The sequence below is a fragment of the Polistes dominula genome, unplaced genomic scaffold, assembly GCF_049000335.1.
Source record: "Polistes dominula isolate Pdom_NZ unplaced genomic scaffold, Pdom_raw_medaka contig_17, whole genome shotgun sequence".
NCBI lineage: Eukaryota > Metazoa > Arthropoda > Insecta > Hymenoptera > Vespidae > Polistes > Polistes dominula.
In genome coordinates this window covers 112,927-139,841 of record NW_028301049.1, presented here as the reverse complement: position 1 = coordinate 139,841, position 26,915 = coordinate 112,927, and the positions used below count along the sequence as shown (strand labels likewise).

At 34.1% G+C, this 26,915-nt stretch overlaps 1 protein-coding gene across 3 annotated transcripts in view; it reads left to right on the top strand.

Moving 5' to 3' along the window:
• LOC107072133 (zwei Ig domain protein zig-8) overlaps positions 1–23,607 on the top strand; it is a 32,345-nt gene extending 8,738 nt beyond the window's left edge. For 2 of the 3 annotated variants that reach the window (XM_089175501.1, XM_015331816.2), the window contains exons 3-7: positions 8,998–9,164; positions 10,170–10,380; positions 20,639–20,766; positions 21,353–21,521; positions 21,585–23,607. In XM_089175501.1, the coding sequence (XP_089031627.1) occupies positions 8,998–9,164; positions 10,170–10,380; positions 20,639–20,766; positions 21,353–21,521; positions 21,585–21,676 (767 nt within the window). In that variant the 3' untranslated portion in view covers positions 21,677–23,607. The remainder of the gene's footprint in view (positions 1–8,997; positions 9,165–10,169; positions 10,381–20,638; positions 20,767–21,352; positions 21,522–21,584) is intronic. The other variant, XM_015331818.2, reaches the window with a different exon arrangement.
• The last annotated feature ends 3,308 nt before the right edge of the window (positions 23,608–26,915 follow it).

Here is a 26,915-nt window from a genome sequence, read left to right as displayed (position 1 = left end):
ATATCTGAAAAGTATCAAAGTTTTCATTCTTTTATCTTTCTTTTTGCTCGCATTCGCGAAGAATAACGTTCGAGACGTGCTGGAAAATCGTGGTTTGTCATAGAATTAACGGATAGATCGTGATTTATCCTACCGTTGAGAGGACTATGCACGTCAAAATTGGATGAATTACTCCAATACTGATATACGGTTAAATTCGAAAACGTGCGATATTAAATCCGAACGAATTAATCTTTCATGAGTGGCCGATAAATTTGCGCGTGATTTTGTGGATAGTGCGAATATCTACGAGCTTTTAATTCTTTCTCTTTCTCTCTCTTTCTCTCTCTCTCTCTCTCTCTCTCTCTCTCTCTCTCTCTCTCTCGTACATTTTTACAATCGATATGGGAGGTCGTATTTATTGGCGTTCGTTATCGGTTTTAATACTGAAACTCCTATGTTGAGTTATTGTATATTCAGCTAAACATATATCTGCTTAAAATCGTAATCGTATATTATATTCCTTCTCTATTTAGATTTTCAAATTGTTTCAAATGTTATTTAGGACCTAAATATGAATTATTTTGCAGGCTTGTTATGACGATAATAACAATGGTTTGACGCGATCGTCGCAGTTATCGAGAAACTGTCAGTCGCAGTGATTGCTCCGACTTTTCAAGATACTCTCGCGAATGGGTTCCCCTGGTCCTTTACGATTTCTATGCAAAATACCATGTGCCCCCTTCCTTCTAGTACAAGATGCAACATCGATGTTTATTCGTTTCTATTGTAATCAGTGGGTACATTGATAATCAGACGTGTATTGACAATCAGAAGAGATTGTGATTCGCAACGTAAACGAAGATTCGATTCTCGATCTAGCTGTCTTCTATCCTTTCCTGTCCAGGAGACGAGACGTCGTTTGAAGCATGGCTTGAAACATGGCTTGAAACATGGCTTGAAACATGGCTTGAAACATCGCAATCAAGCGTGCAGAAAGATGATTAGTAAAGCATTGAATTAAGAAATATCTCGTGGAATATTCTAAAGTCTAGTTGGGAGAAAAAACAAAATGTTCATTAAAGATGCACAAATGTAATTAATCGAAAGTAAAACTAAACTACCTCGTACAATATTCTTTTTCTAATCCCGTTGAAACACATCGTAGAATTTTCTATTCAACTTATTTAATAAATATTACTATCCGATATTGTATTATAGATTCATGCAACTTATACCGCAGTGAAGCACATATTAGATGCTGTTTCAAAGCCAGAAAGAAACTTTACTTCCTTCTTGAATAATACATAAATACTCGTGCGCTTGAAAATGTTCTTTCTCAAACAGAGACGTTGAATGAAGAAAATTGTAGAAAAAAGTTGATTCGCATAGGCGTCGATTAAAAGCAAGCCGTGGGTTTTTCATTTCTCACTTGATATTTTAATGGTACAAACAAGAATATGGCATCGTATATAAACGTGTCGCATGAACTGACATGAGAAATGATATTATCGTTAAGCTACATCCAACTCTTGTGTAAAATGAAATTTTCTTCTCGCGGCATAAGCAAGAATCGTATTACGTAGTCGAAGCTAAAAGTACGAGTACACAGGATAATGTTTTATTTTATATTCCTTTTCTACGCGTCTAAAAATGGATATTTCCTCAAGTGTGTTGTGTGTTGTGCGTTGTGCGTTGTGCGTTGTGCGTTGTGCGTTGTGCGTTGTGCGTTGTGTGTGCATATGCACCTTGGAACCCCCTCACTTCGTAGGTCGTAATAATAAAACTGAAACAACGAAACGAACTATACTTTCAATTTATGCATTTTCTATGGAAAACTGCAAATATATGTGTCGAGCTTTTTATTTTTCAACCAGATCAAATTAATTATTTTAATTAATATTTTATTTGTTCATTTTGTTTGTTTGTGTGTTAACAAAAGTATTCCGGGATTTTGTGAAAGATTAATGAAGTTTTAAAACTATGGTGGTTCATAAATCAGTTGACACTACCAATTACTCACCACTTTATTAATTAGCATAGTAGCTAATTGACATAAAACAACTTTTTAAAGTTATGCTATTGTTGTTGGCGATAAAAAAGTATTAAAAAGTTTAGGAAAAGTTGTATTTAGGATAATAATTTATTTGAATGACTCGACTAATGGGCCACGGTATATTAAATATTTATTTTGTAGAATGTTTAATTATCGTTTAATTATCATTAAGCTTGTCGCGCGAGAGATATTAGAATATTAGAATATTTAAATTTCCATAGGTTTCCGTTAATGATACATTTTCTTCATCGATACTCATCGTCTTCTCGGAGAAGTGCAATTATCGCGGAACGTAAAAGGAACGCGGTGCTACGTAACGTCGAATGAATTGAATTAAATGAAATAAACGCGAGGCCGACGTACCTGAAACGACTCGACAATAATTAATTGGCATTCTTCTTTAAAATAAGGGAAAATGAAAAAAGAAAAAAAAAACGCAACCTGACGGATGAAAAGATGAGGGAATAATTAATTGAAATTCTTCTTGTAAAAGAAACAAAAAATTGGGTCGCATAGAATAAATAATTTTACGTTTATTATTTTTCTACAAACAGGTGTATTAGAAATATAAAGCATATTTATGATGGGAAGCATTGTCTAGTATTAGTTGAGAAGTTAGTCGAAGTAAGGGATGATGAGTTATGAAGGAGAACGATATACCTACATAGCTATGTATGTAGGATTTGTGTCAAGGGTGTTTGCGAGATCTGGTAAGATCCCTCGGCAGGGAGGGTGCTACCATCGACGAGATACGTTTTAATTAATTTGCCCTTGGTAGGTAGGTAGGTAGGTAGGTAGGTAGGTAGGTAGGTAGGTGGATAGGTGCCGTTCCATTTAAGTAAATGAAGCAAAACGAAAGGAACGGAAGAGGGAAAGTCAGCCTTCCTGCCTGCCTGCCTGCCTGCCTGAACGAGTTCTTTAAAAGGTTGATTCAAGCACGAACGATGCTTGTCGAAGCGTGCACGAATTTCCTACCGACGGACGATTCACGCCTGTTTTTGGTTCCCCTTTCTTTATTTTGTTCTTTTATACGATCGCCATCGCGACAAGCGTGCTCTAGCTTTTCATCAAAATGACATTTTTCAATTTCTCTAATGGATCGATCAAATTACTTGCCAATTGTTCAGCCAACTTAAAGAGAAAACAACAAATATCGTTAGGATTAAATTGTTTGATTTATCGAGAATGAATAGCAGACCAATCTTTATATGTGTACACAAACGGTCAGTTAATATTCCCTTTGATTTATGTTCAGATCGTTGTATTGATAAACTATGCATGCTATATCGTCTATTTAAGCGACAAACCGCTGACACACGGGTTGTTTGCATACTACATGTTCGCATGTTGCCTATATTTTTGGTTACAGTGCATACTATAAAGATCATCTAATTTCGACAAGTTAATCCATATGTACGTACTATGTATCTATCCATATCCTATGTATTTATCAATAGGATGATTTAACGTGTGCATAACAACTCGCAAAATAAACCAATTGTAAACGAAAATACGTGGGATGCACCTGCTGCTACTGTTTGAGATAATGCGATAAGCTGACCGAGCATTAGTTTCCTTTTTCTTTTTCTTTTTCTTTTTCTTTTCCTTTTCCTTTTTCTTTTTCAATGTATTTTTTCCAAAATGGACTTTTCATAAATTCACCACTTGCCACCAATACCTACTGGTGCATAGTCTTTGCGAATACATAATAAATAGATAGTGATACGTTTGATTATATTCATAACTCTGAAGTCATTTCTCCGAGGCAGTTATTCCCAAGACGCTTGGCACCAAAACCAATGTCATATTAATATCGTCCTTATACTTGTCTTTCTCAAGCTCCGTTGTCAGCTTGATTCAATCAGGCTTGGGGAAAAAAGGGAAATATGTTTTAGACGACGCGAAGACGTTTTATGGCGTAGAAAAAAATCATCTCCTTTTTCTTTCCTTTCTCATTCAGCCAAGGCGCTAGTGGATCAATAATTTTTAACCGTATCCAACCAACACGCATTTAACTTGCACATCTCGTTTAAGAGATCCTTCCTACGAATAGAAGAAATGACGAAAGAAAGAGGCTTTTCTTTGACATTACCGAAGGAATGAACATTTTTTTCTTTCGTTCTTTCATTCTTCAACCCCAAGTGCTTTTCCTCGATGAATAGAAGAATCTTCTATTCACGAATTTCCGTTAAACTCTTTAAATATACTTTTTCTAGTTGCATTTTAAGAAATACGCTATTTTATATACATATATCTTGGATAATATAATAGTATTAAGAATCTCCATTAAAAGGGAATACACTTAAATTACAATTTGAAATAATTATCAAGAAATTAGAAGTTTCATTTATGAGAAATTGCATTTCCATTTACCACTTTAACGGCACGAACAAAAGATACTTTCAATAACCTTTTGAATAAAGCTTTCATAAGATGCGAAAAACTAAAGGAAACATTCGTAGAATCTTCGATTGAAATAGTGAAATAGTTTTTAACGTTATTCGAGGAGTAGACAATTTCTGACACCATGAAGGTATATGTATACCTTCTCGAGGAACGATTTCTTCCACGTTTCTTGCTGCCCGGAGGCTGTTCGATTCACTCTGCAGTTATGATAGACGAATAAACGAATAAAAGAAGAAGAAGAAAAAAAGCATAGAATAATTTACGCTAGCAGCTCCTCAATAATGTTTTATACCCTCCACCGTGAATTAAAATTCATTTATCAAATAATATCTCACGTATAAAAAAAAAAAAAAAAAAATAGGAGAATGTAACCCTTGGTGGTCTGTCCAAATAGTTTTCTTCACAAATGTTCTTTGTCCGTATTCAAAGAAATCGACAAAAAAAAGAACTTTTCGGTCTTTCTTTTTAGGACTACCCTTCAATCTGCATGACTAACCATTGGCCTTCTACTCGACCAATCCCAAACTCAGATGTCTCAAATATCCTTTCTATCCCCCGACTCTATTACTAGCCAAAAGTTATATATATAGGCTCGTCATCTTTGCTAGAGTTTGTTCGAACAGTTTAATTCTTGCCTACCCTGTTGTTCTACCCTGTCCGATATACACTTATTTTCAAGGGGAAACTATACACCAATGATTCACGTAAGTAAATTTTCATTTTATTTTTTGGCTAATCCAATAAAAAATGTGTAATGTTTTTTCTGGAGAAAGAAGAAAACGCGCTAATAAATTATTTTTACGGCTTTGAAACGGTAGGGCAAATTGAATTAGTTGGCAAGTTTGCGTGATAGACAAAAATGTCGATGGCCACGAGGGTGCATCTCGGCGATATCGGAGATTTTGGAAACTGCTTTACAATCAAATTATATTACATTCGTTAAAATACGGTAAAAAAAAGGGTTGCGTCACAGTTTAACGAACAAACAATAGAAAAATAGGAAAAAATAGGAGGAAAGATTGCATTATCGAGGACGAAGGTTAATTTTCAATTTTTGTTGGAAATTTCGTATCTAGCAGGATTTCTCTCTCTTCCCGCTAAGCGGAACTTTTTCGATCTAACTTTATACCTCGCGACGTTGCTGAAAATATTCCTTTTTTCAAGCCAATCTCAAAGCATGCTTCCAACTGAATTACGTTTTCAATGATGCAACTTTATTGATCTATTTAATATCCACCCTACACTGCTATTAATTATATATACCTTATAAATTTATAAATATAATAGTTGAAAGAGAAGAATCATTTGATGGATTGCATTGATCAGAATGTGATAGCAAAAGTAATAGATTTTTTCTAAGGGTCAACGTTTTATATCGAATTATCCGATATTTGAAAAATAAGTAAAGTTATCGAGAAACTTGAAAGTTCATTATTTTATCGTGAATTGACTTAGTGAATTGACGGGAGAATAAGAGTAAACATATATCGTCTTGATCGTTTTTACGAGGAACGATTTGATCGATTCAAGCTTGCTAAAAGCACGATCGATCAAACATTATTTTTCCCTATATTCTGTCGTCGAAGGGAAAGAAAAGGAAAAAAAAAGAAAAAAGGAAAAAATAAGTTCGCCGTTAGATTTTTCTCAGGACACGAAAACTCGGTACTTAACGATTCTCAAACAGATCTTGAAGTTTGAAAATTTTCCCAAAATTCCGTTATTTCTCTCTCTCTTTCTCTCTCTATCTTGGTTTAACGATATTTTCTTGGAAACTGGAGAGGGTGATTTCTCTTTTTCTTTTTCTTCCGTTTAGTTGTGAAATCACAAATGGCACGAATGACTCGAATATGTTTTTCCTACCTTTTCTACCAACTATTTTCACTTCTCGTAAGATTTTTCTTTAGCGTACATATGACTCCGTCGTTTCTTTTCTTCCCTTTTCCCTTAGCCACAGTCATTTTTCTCCTTCATTCGCCTTCTAGCGATGCATTCTCGATGTTTGAACAAGAGGTGGGCCGAATATTATTCCGTTCTCGATCTTTCCTACAATTCTCGTTGGCCTTTGAGAAAGACGCAAGGAGAATTCTTCCTCGAAAGAGAGTATCTCATCTTTCTTATACTACGCGAAACATTCACAGAGAAAACGAACAAGATCTAACCCCATTCCAGCATTTTTTCCACAAGGAATTCAAGCTCCAAGTAAAAACACAACGCGTGCCAAATGTTGACTAGATAAATTATATTGCATTATTTGAACATACCCCCATCGCCATGCGATCTTTAAAAAGAACATGATCAAATGAGGTCAAGTTTTCGCTTGATTCGACCTTTGTCAAAATCGCCCTAAGATATTGCTATCGTTCTATTTCCCAAACGGCATTACCTCTGGGTCTACTGGATTATATATTTTCCGAAAACCGTCGGATATTTATAAGTATGCTAATTTTATCGCGTTCGTTCGAAATAACGGGCTCGTAGGGTATCAAGGTGAGCAGCATGGGCAAGAGGGAAGAGAAGGATAGGGGGCTACGAGATTAGGGGTGTTAGTTTGGGATGGTTTCGGGAGGTTGATGCTTTGCAGGGAGAAATGTGTAAGCGTGAAAATTCATTTAACCACGACCCACACACACACACACACACACAAGACTAGCTTGTAAATGAACGTTGCACGTTACGCGTTGAAGATAACTGGTGGTATCGAGGAGGAAGAAAAAAAAGAGATATGTACTCCCCCATCGATTCGATCCGTCACGTTGTCTCGATCAGAGGTTAAATAGATTTTCAACGGCGCGTGCTGAATCAACTAACCGATACAGGCCGTTTTTTTACTCCAACTTGGAATATTTGTTGAGGGTGGTGTTGTCGCATCGTCTACTTTAGCATATGAAAAGGATGTGGGTAATTTAACTGCTCGATAAAAGCAGCTTTACTCGGTAACGCCTTGGAAAAGGGTTCATTTGGGAATCTCCGTGCATATCTACTATCCCTCTAGCTTCGAAAAGGTTTATTACGATAAATAGGTAAAAAGGGTGCGTGTAGTACAGCCCTTTTCTCAACGCTCTCTCTCTCGCTCTCTCTCTCGCTCTCTCTCTCTTGAATTTCTTCGCCGTATACTCGTAAAAATAAATGTTGAATTTCAAAAGTGAGATTAACAAGAATGAACTTTTCTTTCTCTCTCTCTCTCTCTCTCTCTCTCTGCTAAAATATTATATCGTAGGAATGGCTTGAATAAATTGAAACAATTAGTTTTCGCGGAGAGGGACTTTTGTTTTTATTACATTTGTTCATTTTATGCTCAAATATATTTTAGTTTATCATTAATATATGTATTGCAGTAACGATAATAATAATAATAATAATAAAAATGAGTAAAATTTGGTATGGAGGAAGAGTTGATGGAGGAAAATGGACGCACGGATGAACAAGATTTACCATTGTAAATTGGTAACTACAAGAGCTGGAGCTTAACCACTCGTACGTAGGTAATACGTGCTTCTCGTAGGTAGTTCGGGCTCGCGTACTTACGATAATTCGCTTTGCTAATTTTCAATCGCAATACGTGACGGCCGGTAGCAGGTTCCTGCGCGAATGCATAAATATCTCTGCACACCGACTTCATTCGTAATTGAAGATACAGAATACCAGATGATTTAACAAATTTTTCAATAAGTAGTAAGTTGTGTTACATGAAATAACTGATGCGTAGATTATAAAGAGAGTAGCAAAGGAATTGTTAGCGCTAAGATATACAGGAGGAAGATTAATATATTCGATGCACTGCAGTGCGGCGAATACAATCTCGTTTCGTTGCTACGCTCGTTGTTACGCGCGAGTGTGTGCGTAATCGCGATGCACCTAAACCGTACACGTACACCTTCTATATGTTGCTAGAAATAGAGAGATAGCAGGTACCTACTCTTGTCCACAAAGGACCCGTTCCACCGTTACTCTCGCACTTGTATCTATTTGCATGGAAGACGTTAGTGGCTTACGTATTCAATGTTTGTCGATTGCTATTCAAATCGCGAATTTGTCATCAAAATAGTTTCCTACTCTCTGCTATTCCTAATTATTTACAAAAAATCAACCCCCTTTAAGAGATACAATGTTTTCAATAATAATTATTCTATTCGTAGCTAGTACAAATTCTACGTTATTAATATTTATAAATAATAATAATAATAATAATAATAATGACGATAATAATTATTGTTATTATTATTCTTAGTATTATTATTACACGCGTTGTCGTACGTGCAACTTTGTTGCCAAAGTCTCGCGCATACAAAATGTAAATGAGAGAATAAATTATTATTCGTTGTGAAACTGAAAAGTAGTTTCGAGTTTAATCATGTTGTAATATGGTCTATAAAAATTTCATTCTCTTAGGGAATTACGAAGCATATTTTTTTATTTAACTCGTTAAAAATTTCGTTATTTCGTTTAATCTGAGTAAGGCTTTGTTTGTTTTTTCAATGCTAATAAGCGAAATTCTTACTGGACAAGTTGAAAGTCTAGTAATTAATTATCGTTGCATTTATAATTTTTCGTTACAGACAGTGCAGCACATGGTATACGTCGTTTAAAAGCAGACATTTTCCAAGAATGGCCGTCACAAGGAAAAGGACCGTACTTCGATACTTCGGTGCCATCGAATATAACCGGCTTAGTTGGCAAAACTATTCAACTGGTCTGCAAAGTGAAGAATCTCGGAAACAGAACAGTAACGTTATATCTCTCTTCCCTCATTCTTAAACATAGAATACGTTAACTACGTCATTCTCGAAAAACTTTAACCATGAATATAACATAGTGTAGAAGAAACCTCATTTTGACGATAACATTTATGTCCAAGAAATTAGTCGATATTTATTACAATTTCCAATTCACGTGACAAAAGTATTATACAAATATAGGAGGCGTTGGAAGAATCTTTGTTAGGTTTTTGCGTTGCTAAAGTTTTCACGGGTTTAAGAAAGACGATTAAGTCGAGAAAGAGAAAGAGAAAGAGAAAGAGAGCTTGCGGGTTACTAGTTTTAATCCAGAAACTCATTTCTATGCAAAGCTTGGTTGCTAGCATTTATGCTTTTCCCGAAAGTACGTGTATACCATCTAATATGTTTCCTTGATAACGCACGTTTTCTACTTGTTAGCTTGTTCTTTCTTTGACGGTGCGAGCAAAATTGCCGCGAGCAAAAAAAGGTGCGGCTACCCTTTTTTTCTTTCAAACGTAAACGATCAAAAAGTTCGACAACATTTTCAAATTCATTTATTTGAGTTCATTCATAGCAAGGGATTATACTAATATTACTATTTAACCGAAATTAACGACATCCAATATTACGCACGATTTTCCGTGTAAAAAAGGAAACGGTGAACCAAGCTGGCACGAATAAACGTGGAATGTTTTCCATGGCTGGAATTAAAAGCATAGAACGTGTACCACATATTTATACATATACATATGTGTATATAGTACTCGCATATGCATTTATATGTAGAAGAATTCTCGATTATAAAAGAAATCACGAGTTTTCCTTCGTAATTACAAGCAATAACATTTTTCAAAGGAATATCGAGCGTGTTTGAAATTTTATCCAATTTTTATCCAATTTTTATCCAATTTTATCCAATCGCAAACGTGACTACTTTTAAGTACTCAACTAAATTTCATATTGTGTCATTTATTTAGGTATTTGTTTTTCCAATGAATAAATAATATTTGTAGGTTTCATGGGTAAGGCATCGAGATATTCATTTGCTAACGGTGGGACGGTACACTTATACCAGCGATCAACGTTTCGAAGCAGTACATACACCTCTTTCGGAAGAGTGGACATTGAAAATACGATATCCTCAGAAAAAGGATTCCGGCGTATATGAATGCCAAATATCAACGACACCACCTATAGGACTTCCGGTTCATCTCACGATAGTTGGTAAGTTATACGAAGTAATCATGCATCTGTAATTCTTGACAATTCATCTTCGATCGATAATAACGAACGTCGACGAATTCATTATTTTAATATCATATATTTAAAACCAAGAAATATTTCAATAGAAGAGAAAACCATTTTCCCTAGTAAAAAATGACATTTTTAATATAATATTTTATTCAATAAAAAATCCATTTAGAATCTTTTCAAGGAATTTAACGTTAAATGAATTATTTCCGAGTTCGATTAAAACTTAATATTATTAATTCGTTTAAATATTATAATGGAAAAATTAGCGAGTCTCTCTCTCTCTCTCTCTCTCTCTCTCTCTCCTTCTCCTAAAAGTATATAATGTAAGAAAAAATGTTTCGGACATTGTGTAGAATGTCTGAATTGGGTACATTGGCCGTAGCATATTTATATAAAATACTATATATATATATATATGTAAAGAGTTACATTAACCTATGTAAATATATAGCCGTTCTAGTTTATCTCGTAGAAGGAAGATTGAACATATCCTTAATGGAAGTAACACCACATGGGACCCGATCTCGCTCGGTTATATCTTACGCAGATACGCTTTGGAATGGAATTTCGTATCCACTCGCTTTTCTCTCGTATCGCATCGACACTCGCTTTGAGAAAGAATTTAATCAGTCTCTATTCAGGGATGGAATATAGAATATTTTATACTCTCTTTCTTTTTCTATATGTTCTATATGCATATAGGTATTTCGTTGAAGAACCAATCGGAAACGTGCTTTTCTTTCTCTATAATATTTTTCTTTTCGTAGTTTTGCTCTTTCGAATAAAAGTATCTGATAGCATGTAAAAGAGAAGAAATTTGTTTGTTTTTCAACTATCTACGAAAGTAACAATTAATACAAATCGTACGTATTTTCTGCTTTATTAGACAATACAACATGCGTGCTTTTCCAATATCGCGTGCTTTTCGATTATCGATACTTTTCTTTTCGTTTTTCCTCACCCCCAAGCGAAAAATATTCCGATAAACTTTGTTCTCTCTCTCTCTCTCTCTCTTTCCCTTTTGTCTAACTTTTCAATTCTTTTTTCCTCTACTTAATTTCTTTAAACTTCCGATAAAACTCTCTTCCGAAAGATTTTACTTTGAAAATCAAATTTATTTCGTGAAAGCTTTCCTATTGAGTAAAATCGTTTTGTATTAAAAGTATCAGAAAATGCCTGTAGATCGAATTGTTCCGATTAAAAATTTCAATAAAAAATAGACGACATACGCGACGACAAATATGTTACTAATCATTCTAATCAATTTATTATTCAGACTTGCCCTTAAGCGTAATTGATATTATAGGAAAGTTTTGGAAAAACTTTTCAACGATACAAATTTTGTAAGTAGAGCATTCTTCGATTAGGCGTTTGAAGAACAAGTGTACCACCTGGCACGTAAGTACCGGCAGCTTGCGGTATTGGTAACTTTTTTCATGGGCGATTAAATAGTTTGACCATTTAAAAGTTCCTTTTCTCTTCTTCGATAAACGCGTACTGGGTAACTAAATTGTTGCTATACAGTTCTAGCATAATATAAATTTCATACAAACCGCATGTTTCTTCTGTTCTCATTTTAAGACAAGTAACAATCGTTAAGTATAAGCAAACGAGTCATTTAATATTACATTGAACATTGTGAATTTTGCTTGTACTCCAGGTAAATGAACAAGTTAAATAATAAATTGATTTTTATTTTGTCGTGTTATTTGAAATCACTCATTCAATTGAAATATTTGAGCAACGAGTGAGTAAATGTAAAATGTTATATTTAATTTTGCTTTAGCGTCGAAAGTGCAATCTAAAATAAATAGTCGAGGAGCATATTGAAATAAGCGTTATTAAATAAAATATAAATAAATGAAGAATTTCGTGCGAATCGTCGTCGTTGGTGGTGCATTCGTCATCGTTCCTCCTCGGATTGAATTAATATCAATTCTCGGTAGAACAAATTTGACAATTTTTATTTGTTTTTTGTCCAAAGAAAAAGAAGTAAAAAGACTTGATTGCTTTCCGTTCTACTTCGGACATACTAAACTTGTTTGTTGTTGTTCCTATATAAAAGTTGCTATAGAAATAGCAAAGTTTAGTTCAATTGGAATTGTTGCTCTAACGTAGTAAGACGATCGGAGGAAGTGTAACTCTAGCCGATAGAAAAGAAAGAAGAAAGAAGGAAGAAAAAGGTGGAGGGGGTTAGATGAAAGGACAGATCGATAAGTAAGATACTTACTATCGGAGTGTTTCACTAGACTGAACTAAAGTAACTCGATTTGTTTCGAGAGCCTAGTATTCTATTTCTCATGTCAAGAAATTCTTTCGTGATTATATGTTTGAGAAAAAATCTATTTTTCAAACTTTCTTTAAAAGTACTTAAATTCTCATCAGCAGAAAAATTAGCGAACAGATAATAGAAACGTTGTTTTATCGACAAAAATACAAATAGATATTTGTCTGCGAATTTTTCAAACTAATTACGGGACCAAGAGAACAAGTGAAAGAGCATAAGCAAACTCTTTCAATTTGAGAAGGAAGATCAAAAGGCCGAAAAAAGTCACATTTATGATTATACTATTTGTACCTTTTATCATTGCGTCTAATTCTTTTTTAGGTAGATACTATTCGTTGAAATATGTTCTTTTCTTTTTATCATCCCTTCAACTCATTCCTTAACAGAGGAATCTTCGTTTCATCGCTCCTATTACTTTTCCAACAACGACGAAGGAACTAGAGAGTTTTACTTTGTTCAAATTTTCTTCTTCCTTCTCTTTTTTCATTTTTATCTACATTTTTTGTTGTTAAATATAATACTTGGCCAATATTCTGCGTCAACGGGGTTTCCTTTCTCTTAGAAATTTTCTAACGCTTACAATATCTCAAGTAGTCGTATACTTTGTTAGAGTTTTATTTTGTAATATCAATTAAGGCGTGATATTACTGAAATTTGAACGTTATCGCTCGTTTTTATCAAGCAAGCAAGCAAGCAAGCAAGCAAGCAAGCAAGCAAGCATCATAACAAGAAGAAATATTTCACGAATATGATAGCATAGCCATAACAAAATCCTACTATTCAACAATAAAACAATTTCATACAAGATATAAGCAAAATATTAGATTAAATTGATAATTATCTAACAATGTGGAGTTTGAGAGCAGTTATCAAGCAGTTAATTAGTAACGACTAATTAGTTTCCCCCATTAACCTGAATATCCTTTGTAGAGATTTCCGTGTGTGCGTGTGTGTGTTAGTTCTATATTTGTGTTCTGTGTTTTGTGTTCTCTCTGTCCCTCTTCTGCTTAGTTAGTTTGACGTTGACGGAACAAGCGAGAGTTTCGAGAGAAAGCTTCTTCCTTCTTTTTAATGATGCAATAACTTCTAAAAGCAAGTAAAACGTCCTTTTTGTTAATTCTAAGCTTTATCGATTTTACTTCACTTTGCACTTACTACCTCAATGGATTATTAACGTTTAGGATAAGGATCCTTAATCGTTAAACATTACATTTTGGGAGATATTTTCAATCGAAAGTTTATTCGAATGTTTATTGGAAAGTTTTGAGGCTGTTTGTAACGACTAGGCAAAGGAAGGAAAATGAAGCTTAGGACCTAGAGAGTGAGAGTGAGAGAGAGAGAGAGAGATCCGTCGTGCAAACAGTTGGTCCTGTGCAAATCGTCAGACAGGATTAGAAAACGAAATACTCGAATCAAGGATTTCGAGGGAAGAGCTTGGAGAAACTGCTTTCGGATAATTTCTTGAGAGTTACCGAGATTTGTCGATAATCGTAGGAGCGCTAAAACCTAATTTACGATTCGTTCCATTTCTTCCTTTGACGTGATTTCAGACAATTAAGCAACAAATTCTTCTACTTTTTGGAATGATATACACTTATATAAAAATGTTTCGTTAGTAAGTAGCAAAGAAGAAAATAATAAGGAAGGTAAAGGCACTTAAGAGGGCAAGCGTAATTACAAAACCGTACTTGCAAGTACTCTTATCGCGATTATCCGTGACCCTTCAAGATTTCTCTTCTCGGTGGTATCCACCTGTTCCTACATTATAATTATTAACACGAAAATCAAGTGGTACGAGATGGAAGCTTTTGCATTTTCAACAAAGAGCATCGTGTAATTATTATTAATAAAACATTCAAATCAAATGAAATGATTTTTTCCAAAGCCACCACCATAGGTACCTTACAAATAATAAAGGAAGAAGAATTTAATATAACAAAGGAAAATATTAAATAAGATGTAAATGAGCATCAAATTAGTATTTGATAATTTTCATTAAAAAAAAAGAGAGAGAGAGAATGCGTACCATTTATTAAAGTAATTGCTAATTAAAATCCTTGAAGCTACTAAAGTATATGTAAGAAAAGGAATTTAATTAAATTCACGTTAACGTCGTCCAAAGTAATCATTTATATTTAACTCTGACCTATAGTGTAAGAAGAAAAATCGATTTTCGGTAGATAACCGTTTTAATTAGTAACTTATTATTAATATAACGATCAAGTGCTATTAATATCGGTGCGGTGAATATTAGGGGAAGCAAGCAAGACTAAGAAATTTGTATAGTCCAAACTTGTCTCGACGAATGAATGAAACACAAAGTTCGTTCTTTCTATGGGATGCTGCGAGATGATGCTGCGATACGATATAAAGATATAAAGTTCTATTTAACCCTAACTTTCCGACATTATGTACATTATGTACAAAGCTTTTCTCAACGCTCGAGAAAACCATCTTAATATAATAATACTATTTGATTGAGATTCGCTAAATTTTGGAGCACGTTCATCAAGAAATCTTACAAGTTCATGGTTTTCTTTTGGTTTTGGTTTTCTTGACGAATCGATACGATTCGAGCAACCAAGCGAGCGACCAATTATACCCAATTCCTAGCCAAAGTGTTCTTTAATCCAGTTTCGATAATCCTCTCAAATTTAAAAGGGATTTTGAATAATCGTTTCTCAAGAATTTCTAATCGTAGAACTAGAATCGAGCACATTTCTCGAAAAAATAGAAACACGATAGCGAATGTAATGTCAGTACTAAGGTTAATACAAATGAAAAGTTTACTATCGAAAGTTGCAAGAAAAATGCAATAAATTTTGCAAGGAGTATAGTCTTTTGGAAAATCCTAGGTTTTCCGTTGGAACTTATTCCTCCTGTAGGAGAAAATATAAGAGGATTAACGATCGAGCGAAGGCGTCGTCGAGCGGAATAAAGTTTCGTTAACTCAATATGGCGCCGAATGATTTCCAATCTTGGACCAATGCCAAGGCTCTTTCCAGACGGTTTAACTAAAATAAAGGATGTCCATATTGAGAATTTGCGGAAGGTCCAATGTATGGTATCGTGAGACTTTTCGACCGGAAGGGAACCCGTGCAACGAGCAAACGAACATATGCCCTGTGCATTCTTTTTTCTCCTTTTTTCTTTTCCTTAAGAGAATGAAATGTTTGAGAAAACAATTTCATCCGTGAAAATTCAATGAAAATTCAATGAAAATTCAATGAACATTCAATGAAAAAACAATGTGAAAAATGCTGCTAAATTTTCCATCTATCTTGAAACCTTATCTATAGTACGTATATATGGTATTCTCAACTATTCGGAAGTTTTGACCAAGCGTGCAGATATCAGCACTTTTACAAAAGAACAAATTTCGAATTTTTATAGGTCGTAATAGGCGATCTATAAAAAGATTGAAAATCTTTCCACGATGTGGGCTAACGCTTATCGTTGATTATAAAATCGAACGTTCGCTGTAAAATCTCGATGACGACCTACCACCTCCCATTACCACCACCACCACCCATTTCGTTTCTCCCCTGCTTTAGTTCAATAGTTATACTTTCACACACACACACATTTTATTTTTATATTACTAACATTAAATGTGCATTTATTATAATATTTAGAGTAAGCAATTGAACAAATTGTTTGGATAAAATATCATAGAGCAAGTGCACACTTCTAATTCTCTTTCGCAATATCCCAGAACTACAATAGTTGACGAATTTTGTCGAATACTGCACCAACTGTTATACAAGAAATAACTAATATGTGCGGTAAAGTAAAATCCATTTGCGGGGATTCCATAGGAACCGGACCTGTTACCCGAGCTGCCACCGAAAATTATTCTCTCTGATGAGGTTACGAGTTCTACTCTGTTATAAATAGAGAGGACAGGGGAAAACACTTTAATTGATTTTCCAACATAGTTATCTTGGCTTTACGTCAATTTTAACACTTTCTTTTTTCGATATTAGTCGACGATTATAGACAAACCTTTGTCCATTGCAAACAAAATTCTTCATTATCCTGTTTTCTCTTTGTTTAGTCAAAAGTTGAAGAAGGTAGCGCATTATATATATATATATATATATATATTCAAGTAAGGATCTTAACGTCAGCAACGTAGTCCTTTGTGTAAATGGCTTTTGTGTAAATGGCAGTTCGATGTTTGAAGTGTTCCCTTCGCGAGAAGTCCAAGCCAAAAGTGCTTCGAAGCTTCCTATAGATAGAAGAGGGAGATCTTACGTTGTCCCGAATCGAGCATTTTGACCTCGTTAACGACGCTTCCTATCCCTCGACCAGAGTTTAACTTAACGCCATGGGATCTTTTTCTAAAATAAATAACATTTCCTCGCCGATAACAACTCTATTTTATCTTTTAGCAAACATATTAAGAAGCGAGTCAGAAAGTTTGAGTTGTGTATCGTCAATTAATTAAGATTTCATTAAATATTAATCTAACCGTATCAGATTTGATATTCATTGATCATGGTTCTTCAATTAATTTACCTGGACGTTTCATCATCGATATTCTGTCGATGAGAAATGTCAACGGAAAATTATTATTGGTAGATAGATAGATAGATAGATAGATAGGTAGATAGATGGAGGTGGAGGAATTCTCGTGATAGGGAAACGCGAGAGTAGAATCTGTCAGAGTTGGATGTAGGAGCGAACTTCCTCTGGTCTTCGATGCGATGCGATGCGATGCGATGCGATGCGATGCAATGCAATAGTGCAATAACGTAGGAGAACCATAGCTCGTCGCTTGCACCGAAAACCCCGTTAACCCGATTCCACGATCATGAGAGTGAGAGAGAGAGAGAGCTAACGCGTGTATGGCTTTTCTGATAACTTACCACGTTAACGCATATTATTTCCTGATATTCCACAACGCGAATGCGATAACGTAGGATGCACGTTTAATACTTTTCGGTCGGTCGAAAAGTAAACGAAAGGAAATCGTAGGGGGATTCGTAGGGGGATTCGTAGGGGGATTCGTAGGGGGATTCGTAGGGAAATTTCCTTCGTTTGCTGACCGACACACACTGTTCACTGACACACACTGCTTGTCTTCCCTTGCATAGTCGACTGAGATCTTCATTTCCTTTCGAGGAATATATCCTTCCTATATTGCTTTTCCTAAAGATACAACGATCCGATAGAAAAGGAAAGTCACGAATAGGGGAAGAAAATATCGAGTTTGCTTGAAAATTGACAAGTTGCCAAGGTCTCTCTCAGCTTCGGTTCCTGTTAATGCCATTTAAGATATTCTATGAAACTGCTCAAATTCTTCATTAATTATTATTAAGAGTTTCTACACAAATTTGACTTATCCAATTGACTAAGCAAATTCACCTTTGATCGTTGAAAAGGAAACATTCCATTCGAATTCTCGTTTATCTATCAACTTATCGATTCTAATTAATTCATTACGGTGGATGGAATTCATCGAATCTTCTTCATTTAGATATCCGAATCTTTGTCTCTAATCTCCTGAATTCTATTCAAAACCATTAAGATAATCAAATGCTCCAAACTTTGGAGAAAGGTCTTATCTAATCAATAAAATGTTTCTCAAACATTGATATTTTCTATTGTCAAGCATGATTTCAAATAACATTATTATTGCAAATTACACTAAGTTTCCTTTAATCCCTTTCCTGTATTTTAGATTTCTAGCAACATTATGTATAATCGTGCAAGCTTCGATCAATTAAACATCATATTTTACAAACTTGGAATTGCCACGAAAAACAATGAAGCAATTGACGCTAAAGCGAACGTATCATTATTTTCCACCGCGTTGCTCCTTCCAGATTTCGTCGTAATTCTCATGTCTGTTTATCTGTGCCTGTATCTGTGTCGGTAACTCAGTAACATTGCGTCTCCATTGCGTCTACAAATTTGAATTGTAAAATTGAAAATCATTAGGAAATTGGTGGAAATCATTTAGTGGAATTTATGAAAAATATGAAATAGCAAATAAATTTGTATAAGGTCAATTTGTTATTTTGTTTGGCGAGTACGCGTGCAATTGACTGTCGTTGAAAATGGGTATTCATCAATTAAGGGAATTCTTAATGAATTCGGGGTCGTACTGATCTTTAGTCGATTACGGTTGGCATTTGAGTAAGAACCTCTTTACACTAAAGGATCAATCGCATTGGTTGATAACAGCGATTAGTCTAGGATGCGACGACTGAAAGTACAGTTAATCTCATCGAGCTGCCTTAACAATCCATAAATTAGCACAAGAGAACGATAATTAAACGCATTCCTACTCGCTGCATAGAAGGAAGATTAACTACAGTAGGCTGACAATTGCCTATCGATTGGTCAAATAATCCTCAAAAGCCTTCAATAAGTATTTCGGTCCGGTGGATTTTATAAACTTCTATATCGATCTATTATTATTTTCTATTCGAGTTATTTTGTTGTTTGAGTTTTCGTTCACGACACTCGCGATTAAGTAAAAAGTCACTATTTTACACAAATCACAATTTTCTATAATTCAATTGGTCAAGTTGATTTTGCACCCTTCTAGTTGAAACACTTGTTTTGTTAATTCACTTGTCCCACAACACCAAAAGAAAACGTCATTTTTGCTTGATTATTTTCTTCATTATTTTTCTTGATTTATTGCTTGATTTATTTCTTTAGCGTTTTTCTTTTTTTTTCTTTTCAGTTCGTTTCCCGAATCGTAAAGGCATTTCATAGGAAAAGCAAAACATAATTTGCTTTGCAATTTCTGCTGATACATGTTATGGAAGTACATATTTGCAGTAAACAGGATGGTAATGCCAATCAGTGTAGAATGTGGGTCAATCTTATAATTATAAGACTACTGCATGCACACTATAAAAAACATTTTTTATGTGGATTCTTTGCGAGGTAAGTAAACTGTTAACAAGTATATTTGATAGTTACTAATTTTTCGTTTTACTCACTATAGACATGATTTTCAGATTAAAGAGAAGTTCATTTAACGCATGGTCTAATAACCACGTAATCTTCTACCATACAAGATATTATTGACGGTAAGCGTTTACTATTTCCAATAAATAGTCATTTTTTAATATTATTTTTACCCAATTACAGTTATAACTGTAGTTTTATTTTTAATCAATTCTATAACCATTCATGAAATATGCTTTTTTAGATTTTTATTAACACAAGTGAAGAAGAAGAAGAAGAAGAACACTGAATTTCAAAAGATGCATTCACCAAAGGAAACTACTAAGAGATGCAACTTTCTATTCTTTAAATATTTAGAAAGATTAACAAGTGTTTCATTAGGTAGCGAAATATACAAAGATTCGCTTTATAAATTAGTATATATTAGTGCACATGTTTTCAATTTATAATCTATAGTTATTAACAATTAGAAAAGTTTGTTTTACTTACGAAAGTGGACCTCGGTCTTTTAAGCTTCGAATATTTTCTTCTACTGAAATGTAATGTTGATAATACTCGAGCTGGGGATTATTTCATGAATCATCTCTTAATTCGAGTGCTAGCGGGGGTATAACCAATCGAAGCAAACTTTTTTCTAAATATTTCATTTGGATTGGTCAGTTCCATTCCATTGTTGTTGTAGGGGGGATATAGGTAAAAAAACCTTGTGATACCAGACTTATAATTTTTCATTTATTTTTCTTACCTATTTTTTCTACACCTTAGTGTGTGTGTGTGTGTGTGTGTGTGTGTGTGTAAGTTGACACTGATTTATCTTAGAATATAAATAAAAAAAAAGGAATAGAAGAAATCTTGAAGGATCGCCTTTGTTCGAAAAGAAAACCAACAAGAATAGAATTCTTCAATTCTTTCTTCATGAAAAAAGAATCTATTTTCTACTTTGTCCTTCCTCTTTTAACAATCAATTGAAAACCGAAAAAAAGAAGAAATTTGTCTGTTTTCTGCTTTCAGAACCAGTGACTGAAATTACAGGAGGTCCAGATTTGTTCATCAACATAGACAGTACGATAAATCTCACGTGTCTCGTAAGGTACGCTCCAGAACCACCGTCCACGATAATCTGGAGTCATAATCGACAGGTAGGAGAATAGAAAATATTATAATTACAATTGGAGACTTTTTCCTTGATTAGGTATCTATGAATTGTTATTGATAATTTAACGAAAGATATGACTCGATCGACAAGAGGTTCTCAAACCTATTAAGCCGATTAAAGATTAGTAAGAGTATTATTGTACTTTCGAAGGCATCTGTTAGGTGCACGGGAATAATGGAATCTAAAGCTTGTAGCATTCTCAAGAGAGCTAGACATTAAGATAATAGGATTACGGTAAGATTATCTGAATTAGATGCGGAGCAAGTAAACGGATACGGTTTGAGGAGTTTCTGAGTGACGTGTAATTTGAAAACGAACTTTCAAATTAGACCGTATTTTTAGTTGAATATCTTTCAAGAATCTCTTTTAGAACAAACTATGGAATGAGATTGTTCGATTTAGCACTAATAAATGTAATGCAATAACTAGACGATTATTTTGTAATCGGTAAAACCTATTTGACAAAGTAAGATTTTGGAAAGCTACGCTCATGGGAAATTTGTTGAATGGTGAAAAGGTTAATGCCACCACAGGAGATCTTGTTCCCTCTGGCTCTTTCTCTTTCACAGGCGATTAACTTCGATTCGCCGAGAGGCGGCATTAGCCTGATCACGGAAAAAGGACCCGTCACGTCGAGCCGTTTGCTCATTCAAAAGGCCATCCAGGAAGACTCGGGACTTTACACGTGTTCGCCTAACAATACTCACCCCAACAGCGTCCGAGTGCACATAGTTAATGGTAAACGATAACTTTTTTTTTCTTTTTCTTTTTTTTGTTGCTTTAGCATAGCGTTTGTTTCAGAAGAACATCCAGCAGCGATGCATCACGGAAGCGGTGACAGAATGACGGCGACGTTTCTTCCGCTCGTTCTATTCCTTCGGACGATATTCTAGCCTTTGCGAGTGCTATTTTTACAACATTCAACAAAGACAAAAAATGATTCGACTAACGAATATTGTTGATCCAACAACATTCCAATTATTTATTATTACGATGTATTTCATTCGAAATGTAGGCCGTTCACGAAACCATTTAATTCTCTACAAAATTGATAACCCAATTATTTCGTTAAACATCAAGATTTACATATACAGCGTGTCACATAAGAATATTTATTTCAAATTATTAACTTAAATAATAGAAATAATTAGATTGCCGTGTATAATGGGTTACTGCTCGTTCAAATATTCATTTGATCAAATTTAAATCATTGATTCGAAGGATTGGACGTTATTTAAAATGAAATTATTGAATAATTTGGAAAATAATTGCGTGTGAAATTTCACGCGAGACACCCTGTACGTGTATATTCTTGTTTATTGTCGCGAATTAGACGTGAATTAGACGCGAATTAGACGCGAATTTGACGCCAATGCGTCAAAGGAAAATTTAATAGACATTCATTTTAGTATTAACAATAGATAACAACTTTGTTGCGATAATTAATATTAATATGAAAGTTTGAATAAATTAGCCGAATGGTTTATCGAGAGCATTCGCGAAGGAAAAATAAAAAAAAAAAAAAAAAAGAGTTTAACGATAAGGGAGGATATTACCCCGATTGTAAATACGAATTATACATTGTGTACATATCAAATCGATCGTGAAATAAATAATTGACGCGTAGCTCAAAGCTACCGCGAATACGAATACAACCCGTACGGGTTGTTAAGGAAACCTTATAAAGAAATACAATATTTGCTAGGGTTGTAAAAGAAGAATCACGTGCATGCGGCGGTGACAGCAACATATGCATAAGAGAGATCGTTTTTCTCCGAAATTTCTCTCTAAGAAAGCTGAAAGTTTATTCAACAAAGTTACAACTTTCACTTGAACGTTTCACTTCAAAGGACGACGATTTAGTAGTTTCTTTTTCATTCTATTTTCCAGTATCACAATTCAAAGTATCAAAGAAATAAATAAATTGCTCAAGAGAATGGTCAATAGAAATAACTCATTTGTATTTTGATTATAATCGTTACGTTGAACTCTTCAATTTTGTTAGACATTTTTTCGTTCAACCGATGGGACCATGGAGTGGACGGGGGTGTAAGAGAGAGAGAGAGAGAGAGAGAGAGAGAGAGAGAGAAATAGAACAGCACGTACGTTCTTCCACGTAAACATTGGTGGAAAAGAAAGATTGTCGGTAGATTGTTTGACGAAAAAATCTTAGCAAAAAATCCCATTATCGTTATAGTATTTCTTGCTAAGAATTTTTTGCCGCAACATTTGTTGTATATAAATATACAATTACACATACATATATGTATACGTACAGACACAGAAATACATGAATAAAAATCACATTTTAATATTACATAAAATACCTGTATATATACATACACACGCGCAGCAGACATTAACAGAAATACAGACAAATAGAGAAATTTTCACATACACACAAATACGTCCTCGCGTATACACATACATGTTTAAGAAGTAAGAAGTTATTCGTAAAATAGAACTTTATCGTAATATCGTAAATGAAAAATATCGAAACTCCAGCCAATACGTACCAAATTAATGAAGAGAATAAAATTACAAAAAAAAAAAGGATCACGGTATATATATATATATATATATAGGAAATAAACAAACTTTTTTATAGAATTCCATTGGGAGGATTTATGTATGTGTGTCAATCGCAAATGAGACGACGAAACACGTGAATGTTTGATTTATTTCCTGTGCATATGATGTCTTCTTTACCCTCTATACCCTTTCAAATAAAAAAAAGGGAAAAGAAAGAAAACTTGTAGATTATCTTACCTCGTTGTAATCGTTCTAATAAAATCATTGCTGATCACTATGATCGCTATCAAAATGAACGTCTTTAATGAATTCCTCTTGAAAACTATTTGTACAAATATATAGCATACATTTGCAGAAGATATTTGAAATACTTTAACGTCTTTTACCATAATAACCACGACAATAAACACAATATAGGAAGTGTTAACAGAAGAAAATATTAATTAAGTCTGATCCAGCTTATCTTTGGCAATATTAATAAACGTCGTTTGAAAATCGCTAATGATGCTGAGAAGGCTGACTGAGCAAAGCCCTACAAGCAAAGTCTCCTTTTCATTCGAAGAGCCAGCAGAATGGCAGTACAAAGCGACCACGGATAAAACACGATTGAATCACCTTTTCTGTCGGAAGGTATGCAGATGACGACGTTGCGTTACGTTGACTACAAAAACAATTGAAGTTAAAATACATTTTTTAAATGATGTAATTTAGAAAAATGCAAAAAAGGGAAATAATATGACCGCTATCAAAATGAAGTACCTAGAAGGCAATGAAAACGAAATGGTAGGTTTTGCATAAAAATAGGATATTAATTGTTGGTAACATTCTGCTTTAGCTTTCTTACCAAAGAGAGAAATGGTTTTTGTTCTGTCTCGTAAGAAAATAAATAACGTCAACGAGCGCGCTCGCGAGAGATAGATAGATAGGGAAAAAGGGAAAAGGGAAAAGGGAAAAGGGAAAAGGGGAAAAGAAAAAGAAGGTAAGCACCGCCATGGAGAGTCATATAAAATTAAACGTCTTAACGAATGGCGGCGTACTCTCTTGTTTCCGGGCCGTATATTTTCACTTGGAATCTTGCGAGAGAGCCGTGATTAATGCGAATTGTAAAATGCCGCGAGCGAATCTAAGGACGCAATTACGGATGAAGTAAGCAAGCAGCTTCGGTGCGACGCATAAATCCACCGATGCAATTCGACCAAATTACCAGAACAACAAATAAATTCAAATCAATCAAACTTTTGTATTGTAGAAAAAAAACAACTGTTCCAAAATTACGCTCATAAAATAGTTTAATAGTTCGTTCTACTGACATTTCGGGAAAAGCTTATGAAAAAAGAATGGAAAGGAAAGTTGACAAAGATGAGACTCTCTCTCTCTCTCTCTCTCTCTGCTGAGTATCAGAAATAAATCTGACGTGAGTGGGAGTCGTGTGAAAAAGAATAGAGATAGGAGGAGATAGGAGGAGATAGGAGACTGGGAAATGCATTTCCTCGGGTTTTAGTGTAATCGAGGCTAGTGTTAATTACTGCACAGTCAGCTGGTCTGAAGAAAAAAGAAAAAGAAAATTGCACTAATCGGCTATTCGATCGAACAGGACCGAATGAGAAACTATCGCTGGGAAGATAAATCTGCCGATTTCCACCAAGTCAAATAATCCCAAGAGAAATGTACTTGTCTTTCTCTCTTTTTCTTTTTTTCCCTATCATTAGGTGAGCCAGAAATATAATAACGAAACAATCAGAACCATCTTGAATTGAAGTTTTTATTGAAATTTTGTACAATTCTGCTCACTTGTAGCACCTGTTACAGGACGACATCCTGTATAATAAATATAATCTGTACATTTGATCGTATCATGTTATTGATCAAATTTTTCATTATTTTCATATCAAATTTTATAATAAAATATAATACAATTTATATAATTTTTTATTTTATATTTAAAATAATAAAGATAATAAAAAGTTAATTAAAATAACAAACATTCTGTTGATGGGAAATGATAACAATAAATGGCCAACAAACGGAAAGTTGGAAGAGAAAGAAAGAACATTAATAGAATCATGACTAATTAAATTTGTTGAATTTTTATTGTCGCTATCCAGTTGTAGGAAAATTTAAAATTCAACTTGCATACGCGTTTTAACAAACTATTTTTATAGTTAATGCAAGAATGGGTCACGAGTGTTGGCACGATAACAAATTTAGTACCTAATTAAAAGTATGAAAGACAAGCTGCAGGCAAACAAAGAAAAATAGAAAAAGGAAGAGAGTTGTACAAAATTACATTCTTATGTCTTTATTATATAGAAAAACGTACAGTCGGTTTCGCAAACATTCCAAAATCTCTCCTTCATTTATATATATCTATATATATATATATAATAACTTTTATCTTACCAACGTAATAGGTGTTATCTATAAATAAAATGAAAAACCTTAGACAACAATTATTTAACATTTTAGTAATCATTTATAAACATTTTTGTTTGCCGTGAATCGAATAAAAGTTGATGAATTTAAAAAAAGTTTTAAAAGCTTCTGTGACTGGTTATACGCGTACGCATGTATTATATTTATGTGCATAAATGCAATTGAAATTAATAACAAAATGAAAGCTCTCGGAGGGAGATAGGAATTTGTATCTACGTTATATGTACTACCTTTATGTCGACGAAAAACACATTACAAAATATAATTAAAAAAAGGAAAAAAGGAAAAAGGGAAAAAAAGGGGGAAAAATAGAAAGAAATGGAGAAATATGCAGTGGAATATTCATTAGCACGAAAAGCGCAGCTTGCCTGTAATGTTTTTACGCGAGCTATCGAACCGCTCGCTCTCTCTCTTTCTCTCTCTCTCTCTCTCTCTCTCTTATGAAAGTGTCGCGTATCTATAGTTTACGAATTCGGATAAAAAGAATTTACCGAAATTATCCAATTTACGTAACGCAAACTAAATCAAATAAGAAGTAAAAAATATCATATGGAAAATAATCCCATCAAATCGTACACGTTGCTGAAAAAGAAATTAGAAATACAATTAGATTGACAACGAAAGAAAGTTTCGAAATGTCTTAGATTGTCATTAAGAAGAGATCTGCAATGAGTTCCAACCCACTTTCCTTTCATTTTTTCACAGCTGGAAAAGAACTTCGAGCTAAATTACCATCGTTCGTTTTTCCTCAATCGATACTCGATCGGATTCGATTTAATGCACAGGAAATAAAAGGTCTGATAGCTCTATTTTCTATTCTTTCTTTTTTCATTAGAATTTCGTGTAATAATACATATTACAATTATTCCTATTTATTTGATTAGATCGTTCATACATCAATTTTGTGATCTATTCAAAATTTCAGAATAGGAATTGTTAATTTAAAAAACTTTCATACAATAGAGTATACTAGAGAATACTTCATTTATTTAGTTCATAAATTGTAATAAGTAGCTCCTGTTAATGTTGAAAACAAAAGAAAGGGTACAAATAAAGTGTAACTCGAAAAGCAGGTCATATCGAATACATGTAATATTTATATATGAACTTCTATTCTTATTTTAGTATGTTTTTAAAGTTAAAACTCGAGACAACAGTTCTGACCTG